Genomic DNA, 27,295 nt, shown 5'->3' with positions numbered 1-27,295 from the left:
TTAAAATAGAGGGAGGTAGGTTCAGGTTGGATATTAGGAAAAAATTTTTTACTATGAGAGTGGTAGAACACTGGAACAGGTTGCCCAGAGAGGTGGTGGATGCTCCATCCCTGGAGACGTTCAAGGCCAGGTTGGACAAGGCCCTGAGCAACCTGATCTAGTTGGAGATATCCCTGTTCCTTGAAGGGGGGTTGGACTAGATGACCTTTGAAGGTCCCTTCCAGCCCTAACCATTCTATGATTCTATGATTCTATATATACGTAAGTACGTTTGTGGGTATTCACACTCACATACACTCACATGTAGTAAAATCCCTTAACCCCAAACAAGTCATCGTAAACCAGTCTTGGAGAGCCCAGGAGCGTGGCTCCTGAACCACCTTGCTCAGTGGCAACAACGAGGCCAAGGGGACTGCCCGCAGCTAATTGCGACTGCACACCGACGTGACAGCCCCGATGGAGGGGCAGCTGGGTCAGGGCTATTCCTGTGCCGTGTTACCCTCCTGCACAGCTTCTGCCTTAAGCCCTAGCCAGGCCCTCTGAGGAACCTGCAGCTACGTATTTAATATACCAGACAGTTTAAAATAATCCATTTATGTCAAGCATTGAATATACGGAGTAAGTCATAAAGGAAAAGCAAAACTGATAAGAAACTATATAAAATATTTGCCAAGGCCCTTAAGTTGCTTGAGTCATAGTAATACAAACATCAGGTTTATATATTCTAATATAGATACGTATGACTGTACAGTTTCAGGTACATTAATTTAGTTACCGGTTGCAGGACACTATGGAGGGCTTGTGTTATATCCACATTATTGGCAAAATAAAGAATTCACTTATACAACTAACACATTAAAATATATCTTTATTTTAATAATGTTTTCAGTGATAAAATTCCTCATGGTAGACATATATGTTGACTGATGGGTAAATTAAAACTCTTCTGGGGCGGTGATATACCGCAAATTCACACATTCACAGTAGTAAATGAAAACACTTCAGAGAGGAGCGAGAAGTCCTTTACACAGAAGCGGAAAGGACGTGAATTGAAGTCAAATGTGCTGATCCAACGGAACTAATTTCAAAATTTGTCCAAGACTGATGGATAAAGTCAAATGACATTATGGCAAGCACTGGTTAGGGTGTAGTCCTATGGATGTCATGCACTTTATCTTTAAACACTGCATTTATCTATAAACACTGCCAGTCCTTCCTTAAAAGCCACTGGGACTACTCACGGGCACGGCTTTAATCATGTGTGTGCGTATTGCCAACTAGGAACTTAAGTTTGTAAACAGAATCGGGCCAGCAATAGTTTGTTCTTCTCCCAAAGTAATTACATGGGTTTCACACTATTTATTTGTTATTTTGGCAGGAATCAAGCACTTGTTCAGGCAGTTCCAAGAAAGGCCTACTGTCATTAGGTTACAAAAGCACACGGCACAGCCCACAGCTGGCGAAAAGTGATGTTGGATTGGGACTGCCTTCCCACAGCCTTGGTCTCGATATTCCCAGTCTCGATAACACTCGTAAGGTGCAGTTCCCACGAGATAGGAGAATTATTTTTATGTGAGTTAAGTCTCGGTGGCAATGAGCGAAGGCAGCCAAGAGAAACGCCGCCGAGCTCAGCGCAAGCAGAGCCTTCGGTGACACTGGGCACTTGGCGGGAGCGGAGAATGGGCTTGTTCATAAGCTCGCGCTCCGTAGTTACGGACAATTCTCCCGTCACAGACAGTTGTGCGGCTTCTTTGTCGATTTGACTGTCAAACACGAAAACAGTTAAGTCTGAAATATCAAAGCATTTCCTTCTGCTTTTCACTTGTGGGGTTTTGGGTTTTGTTTTTGTTTTTTTTTTTTCCTTAACCTGAGTCGCCTGAGAACTTTTGGTCTGAGCCGCTCTTACCTTGCTGGTGGCACATGGATAAAGGCGGCCGGCGACGGCCGCTTTCCGTATGCCAGCCGCTGGAGCGGCTGCAGCTCTGGAGCCTCCGCTCCCTTTCCGTCCCCTCCCCTCCCTTCCCGGCCGCCGCAGCGGCACTCTCCGCCGCGGCACTCAGCCCCGGCCGCTGAGCGCCGCCCCGCCTACCCGCCGTGCCGCGCCGCGCCGCGCCGGGCGGGGCCTGCCCGTGACCCGGGCGCAGACGCCGGCCGGCGCAGGCGGAAGCCCCGTCGGCGGGCGGCGGTGGCGGCCGCGGCGCTGCCCCCGGTGCCGCAGGAGGAGAAGAAGGAGAAGGAGGCGGAGGAGGCCGAGGAGGCCGGTGGCGGCGCCGGCGCCATGGGAGCGGAGCAGAGCGCGGAGGCTGAGAGCCGCCCAGGCGAGCCCAGCGCCTCAGGTCGGTGCGCGTCGCGCTCCGGGAGGGGACGGGACCACCCGTTGGCGAGCGGCGGCCGGGAGGGTGAGGGCCCCGGGAGCGGGTTTCCCGTCCCCCTGGCGAGGCGGGGGTGCCTGCGGGAGGGGGATGCGGCTGTGTGGCGGCGCAGCGCCCCGCTGCAGGGGCCCGGCGCAGCGGCAGCGTGGGAGGCGAGGGGCGGAGGCGGCTGCCGTGGAGAAGGGAACGGTTTTTCTTTGCGAGGCAGCAGCTGGCGGGGCCCGGCCCTTCCTCTGGGGAGGACACCGGGGCGGCGAGGGGGGCGTCACCCGCGTGGGGGTGGCAGAGGCGGCGAGGTGGGTGCATCCCGGAGCCCGGGCGGGGGCCCGTCCCCGGCTGCTGGGGCGCGGGAGGGAGCGGGAGCAGGGAGTAACGAGGAGGGTATCGGTGGTGCAGGTGTTTCATCTGAATGTCTCCCTGGGAGTGGTAGTAGGGAATGTGCAGTGCTGAAACACGTGCCCTAAATGTATTTGGGATTAAGCTGTCGAACCGAACCTTTCCTCTGAAGATATCTAATGATATAAAAGAGCCTTAACTGCAGTGGGATGCTGAAAAATAGATGGTGTTTGGTAGTTTTGCCTCCATCGCTGAAACAGAAGGATGTTGGATTATCCGTGGAGTGAGGAGGCAACCCGTCTTTCATCAGCTGTTACCTGATTTTGAAAAAAATACTGCTGAACGTAATAGATTCACAGAGGGAGGATGTGAACGGAGAGTGCTGCCCTTGAGTGATCTCAGAGATGTGATCATACTATAGAAAATGTGCTTCTAATAGGTTTAAGTTCTGATGGAATCTGCTTATTAATTTGGTCGTTCCCCATGCCTCCCCATATCTTTCCAGCATCTCCATCGCCAGCCAAGCAACGAGCAAAAATGGACGACATTGTGGTGGTAGCACCAGGAACGCAATCCTCTCGGAATGTCAGCAATGATCCAGATGTCATAAAACTGCAGGAAATTCCAACTTTCCAGCCCCTTTTGAAAGGTAAGCAATTGTTCTTCCTCTGTTTTTAAAGGGCTTTGGTTTTTTTTTTTTTGTACCTAATGGAGTATATGCTTTGTGCATCCTGAGGTTTCTACTGAAGTTTGTATTTCTGTCCATAATTTTCACTACCTGCCTTGTTTTAAACCTTACTTTCTTTTGTTCTTTCTTAGTTATTCCTGACCTTCTAAGCGGTGGGTGAACTGGTTTAGAGGTGTGCTGGTAATGTTCTCTGCAGTGGAACCATCTGCTGTGGAGACAGCACAGCTCCAAGCATGCCACCTTGCTCTGTACCACTGGTTAATGAGAGATGCCATGTTACATTCTAGTACGTAGTGGACCACAGCGTCCCGTTTTGCTCTAGGCTCTTAAAAAGAACTGTGCATTAATCTCTCGGAGTCAGAGTTACCTGTGTATGGATTCAGTTGCTTGAAATCAAGAAATCCTGTGGAGGCTTCCAAACTAGACCAGATTTTGTTCTTGGTTTTTGGAGCGGTGGAGGGGGTGGACTGAGGATTGTGTGGGTCCTTAAGCCCCGTGTTGACAACATCTCTTTATATCAGTGGACTTCTTAAATTCTGACCATTTCTGTCTGTCTGTGTTTGTTTTACTCCCAGTCTTTTTTTCTTTCTTACCCTGCACCCGTTCTTTGTTCCTTTTCTGTTTAAAGGGAAGTGAAGATTTAGATCAGAGTTGTCAAGCCTACAGTTTACCAAAAACTGGTTGTGCAATTGTGGGCTGGCTTCTAGCTGCCTCTTTTTTTGGAGGCTGTGAGATGTCCTTAGTATCTGAAAGTCCCTTTGGAAGGAAGATGTTTGGAGCAGCCTGCACAAATTGATTTGGTTAAAGCAGCCTGCGCCTGGGCTTCTCTCCATGAAACAGTGTGGGTCAGCAAACATATGTGAACGTGTTGTGTAGTGGACACTCAGTGACCCAATGTTTTTTTTGAAAATGTGAAGCCTACTGTGCACATGTGCATTGAATGGAGCACTTGCTCATGCTTCGTAGGCCTGTTGTTACAGAAGGAAGGAGCTGGGGTGTTTAGCCCTCCCTGCTACTGGAACAAATGATGTGGCCTTGTACAGCTGAGGGTTTAGGCTCTACTGGTCTGAGTGTCACTGGTTCATGCATGGCTGCTAGGAAGGTAGCAGCAGGCTGGGTTGTTACCTATGGGCAGAACATGCTTTGCTTGAGTCCTGCCTTGTACAAAAGGCAGAACCAGGATCTCACCAGTGACAGTTCAGAACATAAATGCTGGAATCCAAATCCACAAAAGAAATACAGAAATTTTAAACTGAAAGACCAAATTTAGAAGATGCATTAACATCTGACACTGAAGTTGTTGTGTATGTATAAGAACGCGATGACAGAGAGTTTCAGTTCCACCCAGCCTCAAACTGTGGTGAGCAAACCTGGGTTGCACAAGAGCTGTGGAAGTCCTGGGAAGCAGGACTGGTGATTGCTTTCAGAGGTGGTGTTCCTGTATCCTTGCTCCTCAACCACCCATACAGGGCTTGAGGTGAGAAGTGAGAAAGAAGAGAGAGCAGCATCCATGTGGTTGAGATAGAGAGGTTGGAAGGCACCGCCTTAGGTGACTGGTCCAGGTCGTTTAACACCTTAACGTGCATGTGTTAAGTTGTTTGATGGGAAGCGGTCATGGTTACTGAGTTGCTTTTGCTGGTCTTACTTTGGATCTGAAGCTGTGCATGTGTGATAGAAACCTTTTCTATTTCTAGCACTTGGGCTGCGAAGAGTTTCCTTACGAGTCTCTTGAGATGTGGTGACATCTGGTGACTGCTCGAGAGTATTGCACGCTTAATCACTTTCACTTCTGTGAACAGCTCTTTCAGCTTCTAACAATTATTATTGCTTGAACAGAACAATGATACTTGTGTTCACTACAGAAAGCAGTGTGGTCTGTTGAGTGAGTTGAGTCTTGAGAGACCCCAGGTCTGCTATAGGCTGGCTCCAGAAGCTGTTCTGTCTTGGACTGGTCTCTTTTCTGTATTCTTCACATGCTAGATCATGTTCCTGAAATGGATGAAGATGGATACTAGAGATCTTTTATGAGTTAATCCTAAAATCTTGTATCTTGTGATCTACTGGCTTGGAGAACTAAAGATATGAACTCATAGCCCTTGTGAGCTTCATTATTTTCAGTTTCTCCTTGCCTAAGCAAACCCAAGGGGTTTTATTTTGCTTTTAAGTCTCAGAAGGAGCCTGACAGTTAAATTGGTGGACTAGGGAAACACATGGTCATAAAGAGACTGCATGTTCTTGAGTGATAAAGCACTTAAGAGCCAAAGCACTAGTCTTTCCTAGCCATTTTGACTTGAGCTTGTGATCAATGATACTGGAGGTCTTTAGCATTGTGCACCCTTGCATGGAAGAAGATGCCAGTGTCATGTCCGTTACATCTTTCATACTAGGTTTTCCTTGACTTCTACCTCAGAGAAGTTACAGCTGTGATTGTGTAGGGTCCTTCTGAGTAATGTTAGCCACCTTTGAAGTACTGTTGTTGTTACTGAGCATGCATAATAGGCAGCATTTGGGAGGTCAGCGTTTAACCATCTGCTGATTCCGGTGTTTGAACCTGTTGGACCTAGCTGTTTGGTGGGGTAGGTGCTACTGTCTCAAAGTAGTTGTGTAGCACCTACTATGGTGAGTCAAGGACTTGTGTGTCTTTTTTAATGCCAGAAAATGTCTTCTCCACAGCTATATTAATGTGGACAGAAAGGGGACAATGTCCCCTATGTGGTGGGGTAAGGAAAGCATTCCAGTGGAGGCCTGTTACATTGCCATTTGTAAACATCAAATCCCAATTCTACCCAAACTGGGAGGAGAGGAAAACTACTCTTAGGGAGTACACCTGGGAGTGAAGTGTCTGTTGTTCTCCAGAAACTGCTGTATATTTGGGGTACAGTGAGGCCACATCTGCATACTTTTTCTTCCTAAATGTGGAAAAAAACCCACCTTTTAGTAGAAATACTAGTAGAGAACTTCACTGTTTGATGAAACAGGAGGGTTTTTTTTTTTAATTTTATTTTTTTTAAGTGGGAGGAAAGTGTGTGATCTAGACTTCTGGGAGCAACATAGGTCCTCTCCAGCCTTCTCCCTGTTTGCAAGCAGTCCCTGTAGAGACCTCTTTGTAAGCAATACAGAACAGAATGTGATGTGCTGTTTCTTTCCTTTATGCGGCTTCCTGAGGATATTTGCATGACAATCAAGCTTCTGTCTATTCAGTGTCCCTGGTTCTTGCAGTCTGTTCATAGCATGAAGTCATCACCAGCTGTATATAAAACCGAAGACGTCTTGGAGTAATCCAAAATGGTGATACTTTTGTAGCTTATGAACAAAGCAGCCCCTCTTATGAACGTGTTTGGAAAAATACCTAAAAACATAATTTTCTATGTGTCATGACTACGGGAGATTGATAAGGTACTACAGTGTGGGATTTCTCTCAGAAAGGCTCTACTGCATCTGTAAAATACCACCTGAAACTGAGGCTTTGGCTTTCATGACCAGAGGATCCTCTTTGAGGATTGAGGACTGCTGGCAAAAGATGGGATCCACTTGACAAAGAGTGGTTAGAGCATCTTTACCAACAGGTAGGCCAACCTGAAAACAAGAACATTAAATTAGGAACGATTACAACCACAGTTAAGTGAGGCAGCCATGGACAGGGTTGAAAAGCAAAGGGTGCATATTCTGTTGCATTTTTTCATGCAGTTTTTCTTGCTAATTAAAGTAAAATGGGTGGAGTAAGGAATTAAACATTATTACAAAGCTTCCCAAAGGCTTTTGAAAAGGATGTTTATGTTTTAAGGTTGTATTGTGAAAACAAAATGCTCCTTGCTTCTTCCAGAGGCATTGGCATCTCTCTTAAGCCTCAGGAAGGACTGAGGTCTGTCTTTCTGGTAGCAGTGAAGTGTTATGGTAAACAAAACAGACAAATACATATAAAGGACCTACTGATGCATGTGAGTAATATAGGAGAAGTTGTTTCAGAATTAGTCATTGAACTATAAATATAATTAGTGATCTGTTCCAAGGTCACCAAGACCCAAGGCAAACAAAACATTAGGAGCTTGATAGTAGGAACAAAAACTTTGACTGAGGTTACTATCGCACTGCAAAGGCACTGTGTGAGCAGCAGAAGCTTCCTTAAATTGCTGTGCCTCCTCAGGTCCTGTAGGACTTCGTGATTAGTTTGCTCTCCAGTCTCCTTTCATTGTTCTGATCACCCTGGTATTGTGAGCATTTGAGATGTCCTGACTGGCTGGCAAAAGCTGCCGGAAAGGCAGTGACTTTTTGCTTCTGCTGGTCAAGATCTGTCTGTTACTAATTTTGAAGTGCGTCCCTTGCCGTTTCCAAATCTGGTGATTCTTGTTTTGGAGACCAGTTCTTCACACCATGTAAGAATGTCAAGGGACACACTTCAAAATTTTTTTTTATTTGCTGAACATGACATCATATGGTGGGGATACCCTTTTTGTCAGTTGGGCTGTGTCCCCTCCCAACTTCTTGTGCACCCCCAGCCTCTTCGCTGGTGGGGTGGGGTGAGGAGCAGAAAAGGCCTTGGCTCTGTGTAAGCAGCACTCAGCAATAATGAAAATGTCACTGTGTTTCCAACACTGTTTCCAGCAGAAATCCAGAACACAGCCCCATACTAGCTACTATGAAGAAAACTAACTCTACCCCAGCCAAAACCAGCACAGCACCAAACCAAACGAAATGCAAGTTGAAAGTTACCGTTTTCTATACAAGCCATGGGCTACTAAAATACCTTGATTTTCAGATGTTCCAGAAGCACCTGTCAATAAAGCATGAAGACCACTTGCTAAGACGTTCCCTTTTCAAAAACCAGGTTAGAGTCTGCAAGTCTGTCAAGAGACACGAGTATCCCAGTAACATTAACATGACTTTCAGTTTCTTGTATTTGGTGCGTGCTGCACAGTAGTTCATTGAATGCCCAGGCTGGCAGCTTGCTCCTGTTGAAAGGGAGACTTAGTCCTTGCTGCTTTTGCTTCTGGCTGTGTGGGCATGTGTCCTCTGTCGCTCTGGCTCTGGTGTCTCTAACATGTGTTAGTGAATTTTATTCCTGTAATTCTCTAGGCATTGTGATACTTAAGTCCTTTTTTAATTTTGCCCCTGTGCCTTACTGGAAGGATCTACTTATCTTACTGCTGAGGATTTAGGGCTGTAACAGAATTTGCAACATCCAGGTTTGTTGGATGGACTCCATGTTTAGTCCTTATGACAAGATGAAAATGAGCATGCTAGGCTGAAGGAAACACCAAGAAACTAGCTCTGAAAACAGAACCTAGAGGATGCCTCAGTTTGAAAAAAAGTTCCTTTACTCAAAAAGAGAGTTGGAGGAGAAGAGAAGAATGATGGTGATGTCTTGTTTCAATGTAGTTTCCTCAATGGCTTGTTCACAATTTGGAGACTGGGACCAATTCATTTCTAAGAGTGGGAGGATTTGAGTCTGCGGTTAGTTACTATCCAAACACCACCAGTTGCAAGAGTATTAGAGACTGTGGATACTCAGTTGTTTACCTTTTTCCCCCACCTCCCTTTTCAAGCTGTTCCTTACCATGTGGTGTAATGTGTGTACTGGCAGATGGAAAGAATAAGTGCGTGTGCCTAGACTGGAACAGGTTGCCCAGAGAAATTGTAGATGCCCCATCCCTGGAAGTGTTGAAGGCCAGGTTGGATGAGGCGTTGAGCAACCTGGTGTAGTGGAGGGTGTCCCTGCCCATGGCAGGGGAGTTGGAACTAGATAATCTTTGAGGTCCCTTCCAACCCAAACCATTCTGTGATTCTGTTAGCGTGGTCTCCTCTTTCCTGGGTGAGTTCTGTTGAGCTTCCATTTCTGCTGACCCATATAGTCATAGCTGTGACTGACTGAATCTTACAGCTCCTCAGGCATGTATGGCTCATCCCCACTGTCTTGTGATGACCATTAAAGCTTGTTCACGCAGCAAGTCACCTGCAGATTCTCCTTCCTTTGCTTCACAGAGCCTCTGCGACAGCTCTCCAGCTGGCCTGTACAGCTCTGGGAGAGCAGCTACCCTTTGGATAAAATTAGAAGATGTGCTGAGGAAAAATAACCATGTGGTAAGGAGTTGACCGTGTCCTGGCTTATAGACTTGCTGCGCACTTTGATGAGTACCACCTGTGTGTTGGCCAGTGTACCTTGAAATCACTGTGAACTGGTTAAAGTGAAATGCAAATGAAACTAATTATCCACAAATTCCAAAATACACTGTAATTACAAATGTTTATAGAAGGTGTAATCTCTTTATGCCAAGAGGAGATTGGAAACCAAATGCATCTGACCTAAAGGAGCTCGTGTGCTCTGTTGGAATGTCACCGATGACTCTTTTTAGGACAAGGGAAAGTTGGGAAAGTGTGTAAGCACATCTGTGGTTTGGTTTTGGTGTTTGTGGAGTTTTTTTTGGTTGTTTTTTTGAGTCTGCAAAGGACTCCAGGTGTTTAAACCTGGATAGATTTTTATTTTTTTTCCCCCTTCTCCCTCTCTCCTTCATGTTTGTGTACTTCTATTCAGCATTATTGTGTTGCTCCTAAGTTAAGACTTGCTCGTAAGACTTGGTTGAGTCTGTGACTTAAGAGCCAGCGAAATTTCTCTTCCTACCTTCCCTGTTTGGTGTGTTGTGGGTACCTTTCTGTGATGCATCTCCCTCTATTGAACCTGGTGTTTTGTATCAACGGAAACTGCGTGAAAAGAAACGTGACTAAGATGTGTCTAAGTGTATGTGTATAGATATTTGGAGTGATTACTCTCCAAGCCTGCTCCTGTAGGGATACTGCAGCAGTGTAATTCAGTGACTGAAGTCTGAAAGGTAAGTCTCCCCTGTGTAGGCTGGATGGGGTTGTAGAAGGAGAGTGGGACTCAATGAAAGACCCCTCCTGGTGCTGTTTGGTTCTCTCCTCTTTAGCTGGCCACTGTGATACCTACTGCTCCTTTCACTTTTGCTGTATTCTTCCAGCTGTTAATAACTGGAAATATTTGTGTTTACTGGATAGGAGCTGCTATGTTAGATGTTGGATGCTTGGACATAGAGAAACAAGATGATTGTGCCTGGGATGTGTCTGTCATACAGGGACTGCAGCATTTGTTGATGAGGGAAGGGATGGGACCTTGCAGTGGTGACTGAGTTCCTGAGGGGAGCTGTGGCACATGGACAGAAGATTTTAGTGTCTTTGGTTACTATGGCAGTGAGCAATATAGATGTGTTCAGCTAGAGATGCACAGGAAAAGGCTGTGGGTGCTGAAACAAAATAGCTGACTCTTCTTAATGACAAGTGTCTGCCATATTGGGGTAAAGAATAAGTGGTAATTACATCTTTGAAACAGTATTTTAATGAGGAATCTCTCTGTTGCCATCATCAGTGGTCACTTCAGTTATGAAGAAGTCTTACTTGCCTATCCTCTGGTGTTGAAAATCTAGAATAAATCATAAGAAGAAAATGGCTAGATCTTTGCCATGACCTCTGGGACAGATCTGCTGTTAGGAATGTGTGAAACTTAGTGAAAAGCGGGAAGGAAAGATGTCTAAAATGCTTCTGAGATATTCTCCATCCTCCAAAAAAAGCTCAACCTCAAAGTACTTTGGCCCAAAGTCCCTTTTCTAGAGTCCTGTAGTTTGACACATTTTCTTCCAGGTGCTTTCCCAGCGAAGACCAGTGAGCTGTATGCGTCATGGTGGGCACGTGGCTGTTTAAACCTCATTCATCCCCAGTACTGACTTGTAGTTGTGTGCGGTGGCAGTGCTTTTTTCCAAATATTTTTTTTTTCTTCCCCTGCACTGTAAATGAAAGGCTGAAGATGCATCGACATCCTCGTTTGCCAACAGTTTGTTGTTTGTTTTTTTTTTAGTTGTGCCTACCAATATATGCCTTAACTTTGAATACTGTTCACTTTAAAATATATTTATATATGTGTGTGTGCATATATTGTACACACATGCTCTATATAGTATGTATATACTATACCTACAAATGAAGTGTATATATAGTATGTATTTTCTGTACAAACTGTATATATATAGTTTAATTCTTGTGATTCTGCTTGGCCCCTTGTCAATGTTCTTTTGCTTGACTGGTGGCTGTTTCTGGAATGCTTGTGTCTTGCTGCTGGACCAGCAGCAGTGTTGCAATGGATTGCTTTTGAAAAATCAATGTTTCTGTTTGATCTTGGGTTTTATAGGAGTTAATAAGTTTATCCAAATCCAGAATATTACTTGGGTTTAGGCCAATCAGTTTATTGAGAAATATTATGATTAATCAACAGGCACAGTGTAAATTATTACACCCTAAGTCCTAGTTCTTGATCTCTATTTTTTTTTTCCTATAGGTGCTAATTCAGTTAAGTAACTGGGGTCAAGGTAAAGGAGGAGTGGATACTTCTTTACTACTGCCCATCTGCAGTTAACTGCACTTTCTGTAACGTCATATCATTCAAAAGCTCTGCTCTTGTCTGTATTTCCCTGTCCAGACACTGTTAGCAGAACAAAAAGCAGATTCCAGAAAGCTGTATGTGTAGGTAATACCCCTTTTTTTCTAATTAAGAGTTTGACTTACTAAAATTATATAAAGATAAAAAGGTTATTAATGTAGCAGTGAAAAAACAAGTCTACTCAAGCCCTAAACTTTGTTATCAAAGCAGTGTGGTGGGAGCTTAGCTTAACCGTGTTCTCTCTGTGTAATTGTGTAAGATGAGATCAGCAACCAAGCAATAACGCACAGGTCAGCAAACTCATTGTTACAAAGCCTTGAAGTTTAGAATCAAATTTGATCAGCTTCTATTTCTTTCTCAGGACAGATGGACAAAAAGGAAAATAGGAGTTTAGTGGTTCATGTGGCCTGAACAGTGAGGTTTGACATACTGAATTTTTTAATATTTTCTCTATTTTCCATGTGGGGCTGGTCATGTATACTTGGCTTAGTTGTCAGCACCCTTGCACGCATAAACCTGTGTTTACGTACTGAATCCTGACGTGCAGATGATCTGCTGGAGATACTGCTTTTTGATTTGCAATAGTAACTAAACATTACTACTAGTAATTTGGTAGGAGGTGGAGTTGCTGCCTGTTGTAGTTGTGCACAGGCACCACTCTGCCAGTGTGCTGTACAGCTGAGCTTGGAAGCCTACATCATCCTGAGGTAGTGGTCAGAGAAAGGACTACTTTAGATGAGGATAAGGGGCTGGAGCAGATGTACATCCTGTAAAGCAATGGTTTGTTTCAGTAATGTGTATTCTGGGTGAAGTTGTGATGAGGGCCAAGCTCTTGTTGGTTCCAGCAGAGCAAAGATTTTTTTTTTTTTTTTTTCCCCCCAAAATAGTGTGTGTTTCTGTATAGTTTAAGTTCATATGGTAAAGTGCTAAGGTTGATGATGGATATGGTGAGGAAAGTTGCACAATGAGGTTGATAGAATCATGGAATGGTTTGGATTGGAAGGGACCTAAAAGATCATCTAGTTCCCAGTCCTCTGTGATGGGCAAGGACACCTTCCGCTAGATCAGGTTGTTAGACTTGACACCCCCCTCCACCCTCACACCCTTAAGGTAGATCCACAGAGGACTTGGTTGTTCAGAAGATGGAGATGTCCTTGGGGATTTTGTGCTCACTTGCCTGATTATGTGCTCTTTGTTAAATAACCATAAGGCAGAAGGCATTTGTAGCTCAGGAAAAGGGACTAGAGACCAAGATCGCTACTACCTCGTTCAGTCTAGCCCCCCACTACCCCCTTTTATTTATCCACCTTCCTTTTGGCTATTCCTTGGCCACACACGCTGAGCTAAAGGGCTCCAGACAGCTTTTGGCATGAGAGGTGCTGCTGAGACACTACTCAGTCTCCATAAAGCTGTGGTCATCCTTGGCATACTCTGTAGCAGGATGTTAGTGCCTGGGGAGATATTTTTTTTTATGGTGCAAACTCTAACTTTCAACAGTTTTAAGACACTTGAGAAGTTCTGAAGATTGCACTCAGTAATGTGAGTACCTTTTGTGGGCTGATGCCTTGGATGCTTGTGGAGTTTTTTGTTTGAGGTTTTCTTCTTTTGTGTATGAGCAGTTGAGTTCTCCGAGTACTTTACCGGTGTTGCACATGTCTGTCTTTCATGTTCCAAAATGTTTACTAACTGTAATTCTGGCCCATAATTTCAGAGAAGACACATGATATGCCCTGGCTGGCCTTGATGTCTTCATTAAATGTAAAATGTCATGCAGTGTGGTATCTCCTGCCTGATTGACTCTTGTATTAGAGATCCCCTTTGAGCTGTTTTGAGGCACTGTATCCAAAACGTTTTTTCACTTGGTAAAGAGTTGAAGGGCAAAATTAAGTGTGTGTGCTGTTACAGGAGGTACTTTTTTATGAGGATAATAGCAAACACTACAAACACTAGGCCACAGTTTGAATTCCCTTGTGTGGTTTTTTTTTTCCTTTCGGTAGCTGGTGCATATAGAGATTATACTCTTGAAATTGTTGGTGAGTCTGTTCTAATGCAGTGAAAATTGGGGCTTTATGATCACAGGCTGCAGTCCTCTAATTGATACAGTTGGGATACCCCTTAGAAGTCGCTTGTGTAACTTGCACAGACCGAGAAATATTGACGGGCGACTGCAGTCCAGTGTCTCAGTGAAAGACCTGAGAAGCTCAGTCCATAAAAATGGATTCTTTCCGCCGTGTTGTATCAGCCTAGGGATGACGTATTGCACCCCAGGGCAAGGTGTAACAGCGGATGGAGTACAGCCTTTGAGTCTGCCCGCTGAACTGCGGCTGGGGAGCCAAGGGTGCGGGTCACAGGCTGGTAGTAAGTGAATCTGCTGCTGTACCTCCTCACTCCTGAGCCGTGAAAGGCACAGGTTGCTCTTGCCCAGCAGTCCTTTAACTCATTGCCGCTCTGTTCTCTCTGTTTTCCGATTTTGCTGTTCTTTACCCCTGTAGTCCTTTGTGAATAGGACTGTTGGGACTTCGGTAGACTGAAGTTTAGGGAACTGCCACAGGGTGTCACTGGAATACAAAAGGAGTAGTAGGTGTGATTGGAAAGGCTTGGAAACTTGCTGAAACAGTGCGTTGGAAGCTGCTTTCTCTTCAAGCCCTTTTCAGGAAGGTTTGTGCTCTAGTTGCATTCGTTGTACCAAGTGGCCAAGGTCTTGGTGGCCTTGCTGGCAAAGAGGATTTGGTACCAGCTGGACTTGTGAGCTGAGCCATGCAGTGTTTAACTGAGAGGCTACTACAGGCTGAAACAGTACTGCCTCTGTGAGGAGGAGACGGTGCAGAGATCTTCAGCTGAAAGTCTTTCCGAAGTCTTTTTAATCTTGAAAGATAAAAATCTTGTGTGACTCTTATTTTCAGTTGTTGATACTAGAGGTTTTCTAAGTGCGTATGGTAAGAAAATTAAGTATAGATCAGCAGTAATTCAGATGGAAGCACTTAAGGTTTGACTCCTGTCCATGAGTGTTGATCCTCACCTCAGTACACCATTTGTAACATGGAGTTTAGTAGGGTTTTCTCAGCAACACTGTTTTGATCATAGATGCATTGAAGACTGACATGTTCTCATACCAAGATACTGGTGCATAGTAATTTTTTCCCGGAGGTCCATTGTGCTGGGAAAAACATTCATGCAGCATAGGGAATGGAACTGGGGAACTGATGTGTCTAGAAAACGATTGCAACACCCTCTCCTTCCCTCCAACCCCAGACCAAAAGTGTTCAGCTTAATCAGATCTTTCCAGTTCATCACCAGTCTTACAAACCAGTGTTGCTGCCAGAGTGCACAACGTGGTATAAACTGGAACCCTTTAGCTGGTGGATGAGAGGAAGAGAGGTGAAACAAGAAATGGGGAAGGGGGAAGAAATTTCGCATCTATGAAGTGGCGCCCTAAAATTTGAGACTTTTACCTCGCCTTTGTAGCTTGTGGGGTACAGCTAATCTCATGTAAATGAACATATTTGGGGAGAATCTTTGTATTGATCAGATATGTCTATTCATCTTAAAATCCAGTGCTTTGCTAATTCCCAAGTTATTTCTTAGGAGAGGGAGCATGGAGGGGCAATGTCTTGAACCTTCATCTCTGTTGCTTGGAAATGTCATTAAGATATCTTGTCTCCAGTCTATCATGTCAGTAAAAGCTCTTTGACTTTGCAAGAGATTTATGGGGTTCTCTTTTCATTAATGCATTAGTGGGAGGTGTGTATCAAAATATCTGGACATCAACTGGTGAGTAATGTCCTTCACTCTATGCTATCCAAACCTTTTGGTGCTCGGGAAGGTAGTGGTGCTCACCAGGAACTCAAGGCTATAACCTATTTACATATAAGCAGTTTTTAAAAATTAAAATGCTACTATAGGTGACCTTTATGCTTGCCTAAACTCCTTTTCAGTGAAACACCATGCAAAATTGCTTGTGTTCTCCACCCCTTGATCTCACTGTTCAAAGTGAGATTGCTGGCAAGACGTGTCTCTTAAGCACTCGGACTTTGGTATAAAATTACTGGACTATGAGTTTACGTGTTTAAAATTCATTCTTTCTGCAAACTCTTTCTAAACTTGTGACAGCTGTGAGGGATGGGAAGCCATGTTTCAAGTTAAACCAGAAGCAGAGTGCTGAGGAAAACCTTTTTCCTGAAAAATCCCTTTCTTTTTCAGATATTACCTGGCTCAGACAAGTCATCATCTCTTCTTACTAGGTTTTTACTGTGTTATGTTCTTACTGTGGTGGATTTTTAGCTGTGTGTGTGGGCAATCCTTCAAGGACAGGATGCTTCTGTGACTAATCCTGCCCAATGTACCTTGGCACATTGTGCCTTCTCTTTGCTCTTTGTGTGTAACTGGAAGCTGACCTGGAGTCCACTGCACTGCAGATACCACTTGCAGTTGTGGCAGTGTATATGGAATGTTTCCATAGAGCTCCCTGGAAAGTGTGACCTTCTTATGGATCAGGGCACTATAAGTCATAGTGATCAAGAGACTTCAAAAAACATTATAACTTTTATCTGATTGTGTTTCAGTGAGTAACCATTTGCTTTTAATTCTTGGTCTTACCAAGAAAATGGTGTGATGTGCTCCAACAAGCAGGAGATGGGTGCTGCAGTACGTATTATCCTGATGATATGTTTCACAAATTTAAAATAAAATTGCTTATGTTTCAAAATGTTTCTTTCAATAGGATACAACTACAAATAAAACTGCTGGAAAGGCAGTTCTTTTTTCAAGGAACAAGTCAGGGTTATTCAGCTGGCTAAAGAGGAGGATGGGCAAAGGGTTGGTCAGTGTTTTATCGGTTCTTATCCTTGGCAATAACAGTCTTGGAAGATTTCTGTCAGCTAAACAAAGCCTGAACCTAAAGGGAAAACTTTGATTTTCCTTTTAGTCCTTACATTTCTTGATTTCATCTGAGTAAACAGAATTGCTACCTGTAATATGAAGTAGAAGAGATACTAGAGATAGAATTTCTTAAGTAAAGCATGCTGGTTTACCTCCTGTGAGATTAAATCTCATTTTCTGTGATGTGGAAGTAGCAAAAAGCAGATAATTGGAAGAGAAGTACATGTGTTTATTTATACATTTGTACAAACAAGATGACTTACAGTAGAATACTTACCCTGTTGCTTTTTGTTGCCTCTCATTGAGGGATCTTGTCACTAGTTCTAGTATTAACTGAAATTTGGAGTCCATTTGGGTGGTGGCTGAGTGACTTTTATTGCAATAGTTTGAAAGTCTCCACTGTTCTGTTTCCTTAGTTATCCATCTGATTTATTAGGTTCTGTGGTAGAGAACACAGTAAGGAAGCATGCATTAGTCATTAAGATTAGAGGCTTCGTTTCTGTTCTTGAACATTTGCATAGATTTTTGTTCGGTTTGTTGGTTTTTTGTTAACCGAAATCATTCCCAAGCTCTGAAGTGCACTTGGATGTATGGGTGTGTGGTGACAGAAACAAAATTGCTGTTTAATCAGAGATAAATCTAAACTTCACACAGCTTCGTTGTCTTTGGAGCCAAGAGCCCAGCAAAGCTTTAAAATGGAATTGACTGAACCTCTGCTTTTTGTTAACACAGGATGGTCCAGAGACTTGAGGTGCCAGCATGGATTCACTTTGGCCAGCCTAGCACATGAGGTGCTGCGGGACCATGCTTTGGAGAGGACAAGGGTTTGGCTGTCGTTTGAATTTCTGTGGGTGATCTGGCCTCTTGCTGCAACCTGGCAACACAGAAGTTACAAAAAGTGCAGACCTGTGGGGTTTTTGTCCATGTTGTCTTTGACATCTTACCAGTAAAACAAAAAGCCCAATAACAAATGCAGTGTCCTGTGAGTGAATATCACTGCAGGCAATTGGCATTTGCTTGCTTGATTTCCTAATAAAGACACCAGGAGATGAAAACTAGACTTTGATTCACATTTTGAATTGGTCTCAAACTGTAATCGTTTCAAGGGTCCAGATGGCTGGTTCGATGGATTTTATTTATTTATTTTTCCACACTGTAAGTCTAACTAAACTAATGGTGATCCTGGCTTGGACAAGTTGTATGCAGACATTATGAGATACTTAAAGCTTCTTATCAGATGACCAACAAAGAGAGAAGAAAATGTCGTATGAATTTATTCCAACCTCTCGTAATATACCTCACTGCCAGTGAAGCAGCATTATGTAGATATGCTGCCTGCCTACTGTTCTGTGCTAGGAGATAAATGTGATGCTTCTGTCCATTCTTGCTTAGTTGTCAAATGGTTTGTCTTCATTATCTGGATATTGGGAGCATCTGCTGGTATCTCTGTGATCAAGAAAGCTAATGAGAGTTATTAGTGAAGTTATGTGCAAGAATGTGTTTCTTCTGCTATAAAAGAGATTGCTGTTCCCTGTGACCTTGTAAACTGTTGCTGTGCTATTACTTAGAACAACAGGGATTTTAGGTGTCTTGCTTTTAAAAATGATCTGCTACTCTGGGATATTCATGTATACAGTCTATGTGAAAGACCCTGCTAGTACAAAATTCTGATTAAAGTCTTAAGTTAGATTTGTGCTCCAACTAGGTATTGTACTTTTGCTGTTGCTTTTTTTTAAGTTAGGAAGTAGTAATAAGGCTCACGCAGTCCTGTTCTGTGTGTAACAGTTTCATAAACACGTAGAGGTGCATTGCCAACAGAAAGGGGAAGACATTGACTGTCACAGCATGTTGAAATGGACATATGAAGTATTTCAAAGTCTGCTAAAAGTTTAGAAACTTCTGGAAGCTGATGAGGAACTTGATACAAACCTGAGTCTTGTCTTCACTGTGTTGTAATTATCACAGCTGTAGTAAATATGGAATTTGATCAGTACTGAAATTGGCATCATAGCACTTAATGTTTAATGAAGACTAGCATGTTAATAAATCAATGTATTAGATGTCAAAGGTGCTGTCAGAAACAAAAATTAACAGACTCGAAGTGATAAAACCAGGCTACTACTTCTGGCATAAAATGCAGAGGCTGGTAAGCTGTCGATTGTCAAGAATGGATTTGAACTCATTTTGGAAAGCCTGTTTTATATGATTCTTCTATTTTAAACATACCGATATACCCGACTGTTGTAGTGGTGGAGGGAGACAGGGGCTTTGAACCTGGAAGGCAGAAGTTTTCCATGACATTGACCTTGAGTTTCTCCAAATCAGCTTTTAAATATATTGCCCTCAATATTTTTGTTTTTGAAAGACGTGGATTTTCTCATCTTAAGAAAGTTGGACCAGAAGAGTAAAAGCATGTAAAAAAACAAATGAACAACATAAAACTAAACAAAAAACAACAAAAAAAAAAGACAAAAACCAAGCCCCCACCCTGCTGGTTAAAGCTAGTTGCCTGAAGTATGTTTCTCCAGATGGCCTCTTAAAATTGCCTGGCTGTGACAGCATCAAATGGGTGAGAAGAGATGGGTCTAAAAGTTGAGTACCACCCAAACACTGCATGATTTTGTGGATTAATCACTTGGGTACATAAATTCTATCTTTTGTATGATGATCTCTAGTACATCAACTGATCATTGAGCTGCAGTGGTGGTTTAGACTTCCCATTCTTTATTTTAAATGCCAAATGCCTTTGGTAGTATCTGAATCCAGTTATTTTTGTTGTCAATGTTTGCATCTGTGTTTGGCTGAAGAATGTGAATACTCAACTTTGCTTTTAATGCCAGGCAATGGGACAAACGTGGGAAGAGTAAATTTATTTTTGATGTTGTAGCTCTAACCTGTGCAAAGAAAACCATGCCATTGTGTCTGCCGTGGTGCCACCTCAGCTTGCGGAGGAAAGCATCTACAAAGGTGCAGGTTAAAGTTTTGATTGCATCAATATTTAAAATGTAAAATATAATATAGTAGTCTTCCTGTGCATTGAATTGCTAAGAGTAAGTTAGATACAGAGGCACTGTACCGTGGCAGTAGGACTGATGTGAAAGAGGTTGGGGTCTCAATAAAGAAACAGAAAACCAGTTGAATTGGCTAAAAATGGGCCTATGCTCATAGGTGCCATCATGGTCAATGTGCAACAGGAAAGATAGGATAGTGCATACAGGACAAAAGAAAAGGGAGAAATTGTTAAATATTGACAGATCAGGTACACTTTTGGAAACGGGAGAAACTGAGGATGTTTGTTTTCTGACCTCTAATCAATTAATATTTAACCAGTGGTCATGGGCAACTCATCTCTACTCTCTGTTGCTTGTAAATGTAGTTTTAAGGTGAGAGAAAAATAGGGCGATTGGCATAACCAAGGAATTATCTGGTAAATTAAAAAGGGAAAACGTTTCTGGCAGGCTGGGAACCTGAATTGGCTCATCATGGGATCCGACAGGCATCAGGGCTGGCACAGGGAGAAAACCCATGGATTGTGAAGTGAGGTCACATCAAGATCAGCGGAGATCGGCTTTACCAGCTGCGGAGCTGCAACCTCATGCGGTTGAGTAATGCTGGAGCGTACAGGCTTACGGCTGCGGTTGCTATGTCATCCTCCATAAATCCGTCACAGGTTTCCATCTGGAAACATCTGGCACTGTGCTAGTTCAAACTAGCTGTCCTGGCTAGGTACTTCAGAACTAAGGAGACACTTATCTTGGTGGTTTTAAGGCGAGCTCATTACCAAATTAGGTTCTGGACTCCATGTGGAGAAGATAAAGTGTGCAGAATTTATTGAGGTGCACGGGTTTCCCTATGAAAAATCCTGGCCAGAATTGGCCCTTTGCTTTGCTGACCAGCTTACCCCCTTGGAAGTGTGGAGGAGGGTGGGAGAGCGGCCACGAAGCAGCTGTGGGCAGTGGTGCCAGCAGAGGTCCAGCTGTCTCAGCTGGACCAGTGGCCTTGCACCTCTGTGGCTTTCTGTACAAATATTTGGTGTTCCACTCTTTGATCCCCTTTTTGGTTTAGTGACTTTTCTAAAAGCAGGGGTGAATAAAATAAGCTGAGCTGATGGTTTGTGACTTTCTTCCTACAAGCAGCAGAACTGATCTTTTCTTTGGAAAGCAGTCATCAGAGGGAATTGAGGTTGAAATAGATTAAATAATGCTCAGGCTGTTCGCAAACCTTTTGTTTAGACACTGTTTTGATGCTGAATATTTTGATGCTTTTGATTTTCCCCCTCCATTGTTTTTTTAACTTAAGGGGCTTAACAGGAAAACGGAATCTACACTACTTCTAATTTTTGGCCTTACTGAAGTTTTTGGAAGGTCAATCACCGGCTGTGTTGTGCTTAACTACCTCTATTATCCAGATTGCTAGGCTTATTTGTCTCGCTTATCAAATAAGATACAATGAAATCGAGATAAGAGCGTGTTATTATATTGTTTTAACCCTGAATATCAGAACATGAAATTAATTTTACCATGCAGTTGAAAACCACAAAAATCTCTTTTTTGCTGTATGTCATTTCGTCAGCTTCTAGTCTGTACTACCATGCCTCAAATGAAACTTGCAGTGTCTGTGGGTATCAGTCTCCCTGACTGAAGTCTCTATGCATGTAAGAACAAAATAAATGTGACCTTCTCAAGCGCTTTTCTCCTCCTGTGGCTCACCACGCCGATTACTTCCCCTTTGAAATATTTCCTTCACAAAATGGAGCTGCAAATGCACCCTTGCATGAAGTAGAAGGGATTTGGGTTGATGGCATTTCGTCTTAAAAAAAATAAGATATTTTCTAGTATGTGAATTCTCAGAAGGAGGGGGACATTGCTCAGACATGAGATGGTTGAGGGGGACCAGACTAACAGATAATGTGCTAAATTAAGTGTATCATGGTAAGCTTAATGTTTTTGTTGTGTAAAACCAGTTATTAGGTTGTTTCTTGGAATTAAAGGCAAGTTGTATGTTTTATTACATATTAGGTATAGGTGGAGCCAATGTCTCAGTAGGATGGGGGTGAGGTACGAGAATTGGCTTTAGCCCCATATTTACTACTGCCCCATAGGATGTTACTCAGTCTCTGTATTCAGCTTAATATGTCAGACTACAAAGTACATCCTTGGTGCTTGTGGATAGCTTATTATCGTAAAAATGAGAATTTTTTCACTTTTCTCTCAAATATATAGTGAAAAGTCTCTGGACCTCAGTGTAATATTCTTTTAAATAACCTTTTTTTCCAGAACTTTTAGTGAAATAAATGCTTTGGAGAAACTTATTTATCAAATTGGCGTTTTCTGTAAGCAAATCCAGTGTGTATATTCATCAATGTGCTTTGATTGCTTTCACTTGACAATAATATTTACTTTTAATGCCACCCTCTCCAAACTTGTTTCACCCTTCTCATTAATAGGGCAGTTTCTGGTGAGCTTCTGCAACAGAAGCAGCTCTCTGGGCGTGCTGGGACTGTTTCTTGTGAGGCTGCTGAGGAGCAGATAGGTCACTGTCTCCTGAACCACAGTTCACTGCGAGCCTTGTGCCGTGCTGCAGTGGAGCAAGCACAGCAGAAAAGCAAAAGTAGGATGGAGTGGGAGTCAATGGAAAAAGGGGCTGGATCCCCTTTTTGAGCAGAAGGGAAAGAATCCCTGCCAAATTCCTAGCTGAAATATGCCTTGACATACTGGTGTTGGCTATTCTGTAAGTACATTTCCACTCCTTGTGCGTAATGGTAAAATAAGGTAATGTCTCCATTCACAAACTCATCGCACCGTCTACTCTATTGTCAGTTTAAAACGGTGTCAGTGTAGTTTAAGGGAGGGACAGGAGTTCTGCTGTTGAGAACTTAAGTGCTATTTCATTACATGTTGGTGTTTTGCTCAGAGTTATTGCTATCCCACTTTACATTCTCAGCTGTGGGACATTTTCTCCTGAAACGAAGCCAGGATATGCTCACTTGCACAGAGCTGTGTGCAAATGCCTTTTGTTTCCTGGAGTCTCAGTTATCAAAGTTTGAAATCTTCTGTACCTAACTTATATCTCATTTTTTCATTTAACATACTAGACTTGTTCTAGCTGAAATGTTGGTCATGAAACACAAGGATAAGAAAATTTTAGGCTTGAAGAAAAATTTTTAATTCTTCCACAGGAAATGTAATAGGTGACCTTAAAATAGTGCCTTATCTCATGTTTATCCTAAACTTCAACTCTTGTTTGTCTGTTTTTTTTTTTCTTACAAAAGGAGTAAACATTTTTTGAATCCTGATGGATCAGAGAGCTGAAAGACTCCTGTGTTCACGTGTTTTTTCCTTTCTATTTTTTTTTTCACAGTGACGTTTTAGATCTTGCCTACCTGAAGAGCCTTATCCTTAAAATAATACTTTGCATCAGGATGTGTAGTAGTGGAAGAGCAGCTGCTCCCTGTGAAGCTTCCTGTAGTTCCAGGGACACTCAAAGCCAGGGCTGCTGCCGCTGGAGAAACCAGGTCTTTTTCTCCTGGGCTCCTCCCTTGCAGGTGCCAGCACAGGTATTGCTACTGTAAAACAAGTCAGGGAACAGAGATGTGCTATTCTAAAAGTGCTACTTTACACTGGCCTAAAGGCCACAGTTTTGCTGATAGTTTGGGTCAAACCAGATCATTTCTTATCAGATTAAGTTCATTGGTGGGTTTGTTTTTTTCTTTTTGGCTTTGGTTTCAACAGTGAGCCTTTGAAACAAGACCTGGGATTTCTGACAGTGTCATTCTGCTTAATAAAAAAGCAAAAATGTTAAGTAGCTGGTTTTGGTTTTCATAAATATTTAGCTTTAAGGAGAAGTGGATCATCAGGACTTCTGCACATTAGAAAGCAGTAAGACAAGTGACAATGCCAACATTTGGATTTTTTTACCTTATTCTTTTTTAACTATATGCCCCATGATGCCTATGAAGGAAAAGACAGACTCACTTAACAATAGGCCCTGAGGTTCAAACTGGCCTCAAGTTACACCGAAGCAGCTTTTGATTCAGAGTTGAGATAAGAAGATCTCAGTATTCTTGTCCTTGGAAGGACCCTGTTGTGTCTTCACTAGAAAGACCTCACAGTAGGATGATTCCATCAAAGACTGCGAGGTTTTAAAGGCATTTATTGCCTGAATGTAGGCAGGGGTTAAATTGCAAAAGTTAGTTCAGTAGTTCAAGGGGATGCCTTACTTTGCCATTCTCGTGTGAAGTGTCAGTGTAAAGATATTGAGGTGATCTCACCTGTCCAGGAAGGCGTACTGTCCAAAACTAAAAAGGGAGAAAGAATTTTTAGATTATTTCTTTACCCTTAAAATGTAGAAGGCAGTTAATTGCTGTAGGCCCAGAGAGCTCTGCTCTTCTGAGGTGTCATGGAGGAGTTTGGCATGATATTTAATATGTTTGACCTCAGGCATATTCTTGTTATATAGTTAGTCATACACTCTAAAGGTGATGCTGTAGCTAATGGATTTATTTATTTTTTTTAAATCTGCATGGAAGGGTTTGTGCTTAACTTCAGTGTCCCCTGCTTTGGGATAACCACCATACGTTTATGTTAGAAAGCTGTTCTGTATTGAGAAACGTTCCTCAAGGGAAATAACTTACAGAACTTTGACATATCTCTGGTTAGTGTTCTTATTTTGGGTTGTTGGCATCTTAGGGGTGTTTGTGTATATGTGTGTGCACATTTTTAATGTTTGTGGTAGGTTAGGTAAAACACTACAGAATGTGGAGAAGCAGATAATCTTCCATGCACTAGAGCAGATGGACCAAGGCTCCATAGCTTACCTAGTTCTGGCTGTTTAGATATTAGTTAGGAGTAAACCTTGTTGCTAGCTAGACATGTACCTTCCCTGTAGAAGGAGACTTTTAAAAGACTTTTGTGTACAAGCTTACTTTAAAAGTAAATGCTAATATTTTCAAGAGTTACCGGTGATATTGGGATCCTTTGGGTTTTGGATACTTGGTTTTAATAACAGTTTTGAACAGTCTTAAAATAGAGGCCCCTTTCCACAAGCTGCAACCCTTTGTGGTATCATAGTAGTGAAAGCATCTCTGATGTCTCGGGCTGCAGCTCGTTGTGTGCTGTAGGAGCAGATGTGAAGCTTGAAGGGGTTTATGCTGCTGGTGGCTACTGGTCATCATACCAGTAGCATGGCTGGCAGAACAGGGATGCCATAGGGGGCTGCTGTACAAGGCAAGTCTAGCTGACCTAGGCTTGCACTCCTGTTAGGGTAGGTCCTACTTTGTCTCTCTGTCCCTCCTTCCTTCCTCCCTCTGCTCCTGACCTGGTGGACCTCCAGTGAACTGAAGCAATAAGAGCAGATTGGTTTGCTCCTGGGCTGGGGAGTTGGATTGATTCATGGAGTAGCCTAATAATGAGTATGGATGAGGATGGGACCACCTAGTTAGGAGCACAGGGGCAGCGTGAGGAAAGAGGATGCTTACTTTTGGTGGCTGTGGACTGTTGGACTGCCTCAACTGTTGTTTTGTTGTTTTTTTTTTTTTTACTGGCAGGTAAAAATAATTAGGTGACTGCACTGAAACACATAAAGGGGGGACTCCTGTGGTCTGCTTTGCTGTCTCTGCTTCTGGGCATAGTAAAGTCAAAAAAGGCTATTTTAAGAATATCTTAAACCACTGCAGCCTTTTATTCAGTGACTGTCTGTCCCTTTTCAGTGCATGTTAAAAACATGGTCACAAAGTTGACTTTTCACTGTCCCCTGCTTCAAATGCAAATAAACAGTCATTGCATAGTTGTTTTCTGATGTCTTTTGAAAGGAAGCTGTTTCTGCAAAGTGGATACAATCTGTCTGTTATCTGAGCAGCACTCCAGTGTGTGGCTGAACTGCTGATTCCTGTGTGGAGAGGATGCCTGGAATACAGTTCAGAAATGTTCTAGATTCATCATTTCTTAATAGAGGGATCGGACTGATGCACTAGTTTTACTTTTTGGCTACATCTAGCAAACTAGCACCTCATGGAGGATTTGGAAAAGTAAAATAAGGAAATATGCTGGTTTTCGGTGGTGTTTTTTTTTCCTTCTTAATTGAACATTTGATTCCTATCAAAATGACATTTGTTGCCTTGAAATTGTATAACCCTCTTGTATTAAAGTGAGGCAATTGCTGAAGAACTGTGAGTTTAAAGGATATTTGTTCTGAAAGCTTGCAGAAGGTAAAATTTCTCTGCCTTGTGCGAGTGAAGTGCTTGGCTTGGTCTCTATCTGTAGGATTAGTACCATGGGGATTGTTTTTCACTTATGTGCAGGTTGTACCTAAGGTTCATGCGGTTCATTTGCCTGCACTGATGGATGGGAGAATGTTAAAATGATGCTGTACACAACTGGAAAACTCTGAATGCAGACTAGCGGAGAGAGGTTGATGTCCTCTCCAAGGCAAAGTTAGACAGTCTGGCTCCTCAGGGTCAAGTTACGCAATGTAGCTTGAGCTGATGTAATAGCTCCCTCCTGCCCAAAGGAGGAGAATACACCCCCTCACGTTCCTCCTGCGTGCTGTTCTCCCTCCATTCATCCTCATAGAGTCTGACACTGATCTGACCCTATGTGAAGCCGATTTGTCTTGCTAACCTGGTGGAAAACTTTTTTTTTTGTGCTGGGTTAATTTTCCACCATTAATAAGTTGATTTGGTTTGCTGGTCTATCAGACAAGTGCCAGGGTTGGCACAAGCGAGGAGGTAGATGCAGGGCTGTCTCTTTCTGATAATGACGAACCATTAGGAGTGAGCTGATACAACTTCACACCAAGGCTTTGCTTCTGTGGCACTTAAGCTAAGTGTTCCTGCTTGATGACCAGGTCCCTTCCCAACCTTCCCTTTGTGCTGGCTCCAGCACTTGTTTGGATGATACGCTGAAACACATCAGCATCTAAGCTGGTCTCCAGGTGTGATAAAAGAGCTTTTCCTGTTATAGCCTCGGTGAGACTCAGGTTTTGCAGAGGACTTGAACTTCCTGCTGGTATTAGCCTGCTAGGTGCACACTGGCATCATGCTGTCTGCTCCCGGATCCTGCTTAGAACTCCAGGGTGCATCAGTCCCTTTAGATGAAGTCATGCCTGCCATGTCTGACTGCAGCATTTGCTGGGTAAAATTGGTCTAATAGGTTGTACTTCTGCTATTTATATTGTCAGTCACATGTATATTGACCATTTCAGCTGAACTGAAACTTTTTTCTGTTCCAAGAAACTACAGTAAAAAATTTGGACCCAACAATAAGTCTCTGGTGGAATAAAATTAGATACATTTTTTTTTTTTGGCCATGACTGAAATTGTTCTAGATATCAAAGACTCTTACTAATTCTTTTTTGTTTTTAAAATCATTGAATAACTTGTTCATTCCTGGCTGCTTTCTTCTATTATACCTCCTCCTCTCAAGTGGTTGCACAACTTGACATTAAAATCAATAATTCCTCATTGATAATTGCTCTCAGGCTATGACATCAGGATTTTCTGGGAATATAAATTCGTAGTGCTGATAGCAGACTATATGATTTCATTCTGGAAACTGGCCAGTACAGTTGGGCTCCCTGATACAC

General features: G+C 42.9%; 1 protein-coding gene across 1 annotated transcript in view; it reads left to right on the top strand.

The window, feature by feature from the left end:
* Nucleotides 1-2,278: 2,278 nt before the first annotated feature.
* BORCS5 (BLOC-1 related complex subunit 5) overlaps nt 2,279-27,295 on the top strand; it is a 69,270-nt gene continuing 44,253 nt past the window's right edge. The window contains exons 1-2 of the mRNA XM_086610480.1: nt 2,279-2,336; nt 3,214-3,357. Of these exons, the coding sequence (XP_086466606.1) occupies nt 2,279-2,336; nt 3,214-3,357 (202 nt within the window). The remainder of the gene's footprint in view (nt 2,337-3,213; nt 3,358-27,295) is intronic.

Source organism: Tauraco erythrolophus, chromosome 4 (genome assembly GCF_009769465.1).
Source record: "Tauraco erythrolophus isolate bTauEry1 chromosome 4, bTauEry1.pri, whole genome shotgun sequence".
Classification (NCBI taxonomy): domain Eukaryota; kingdom Metazoa; phylum Chordata; class Aves; order Musophagiformes; family Musophagidae; genus Tauraco; species Tauraco erythrolophus.
Note: the sequence above shows the minus strand (reverse complement) of the source record. Positions and strands in the feature narration are given on the sequence as shown.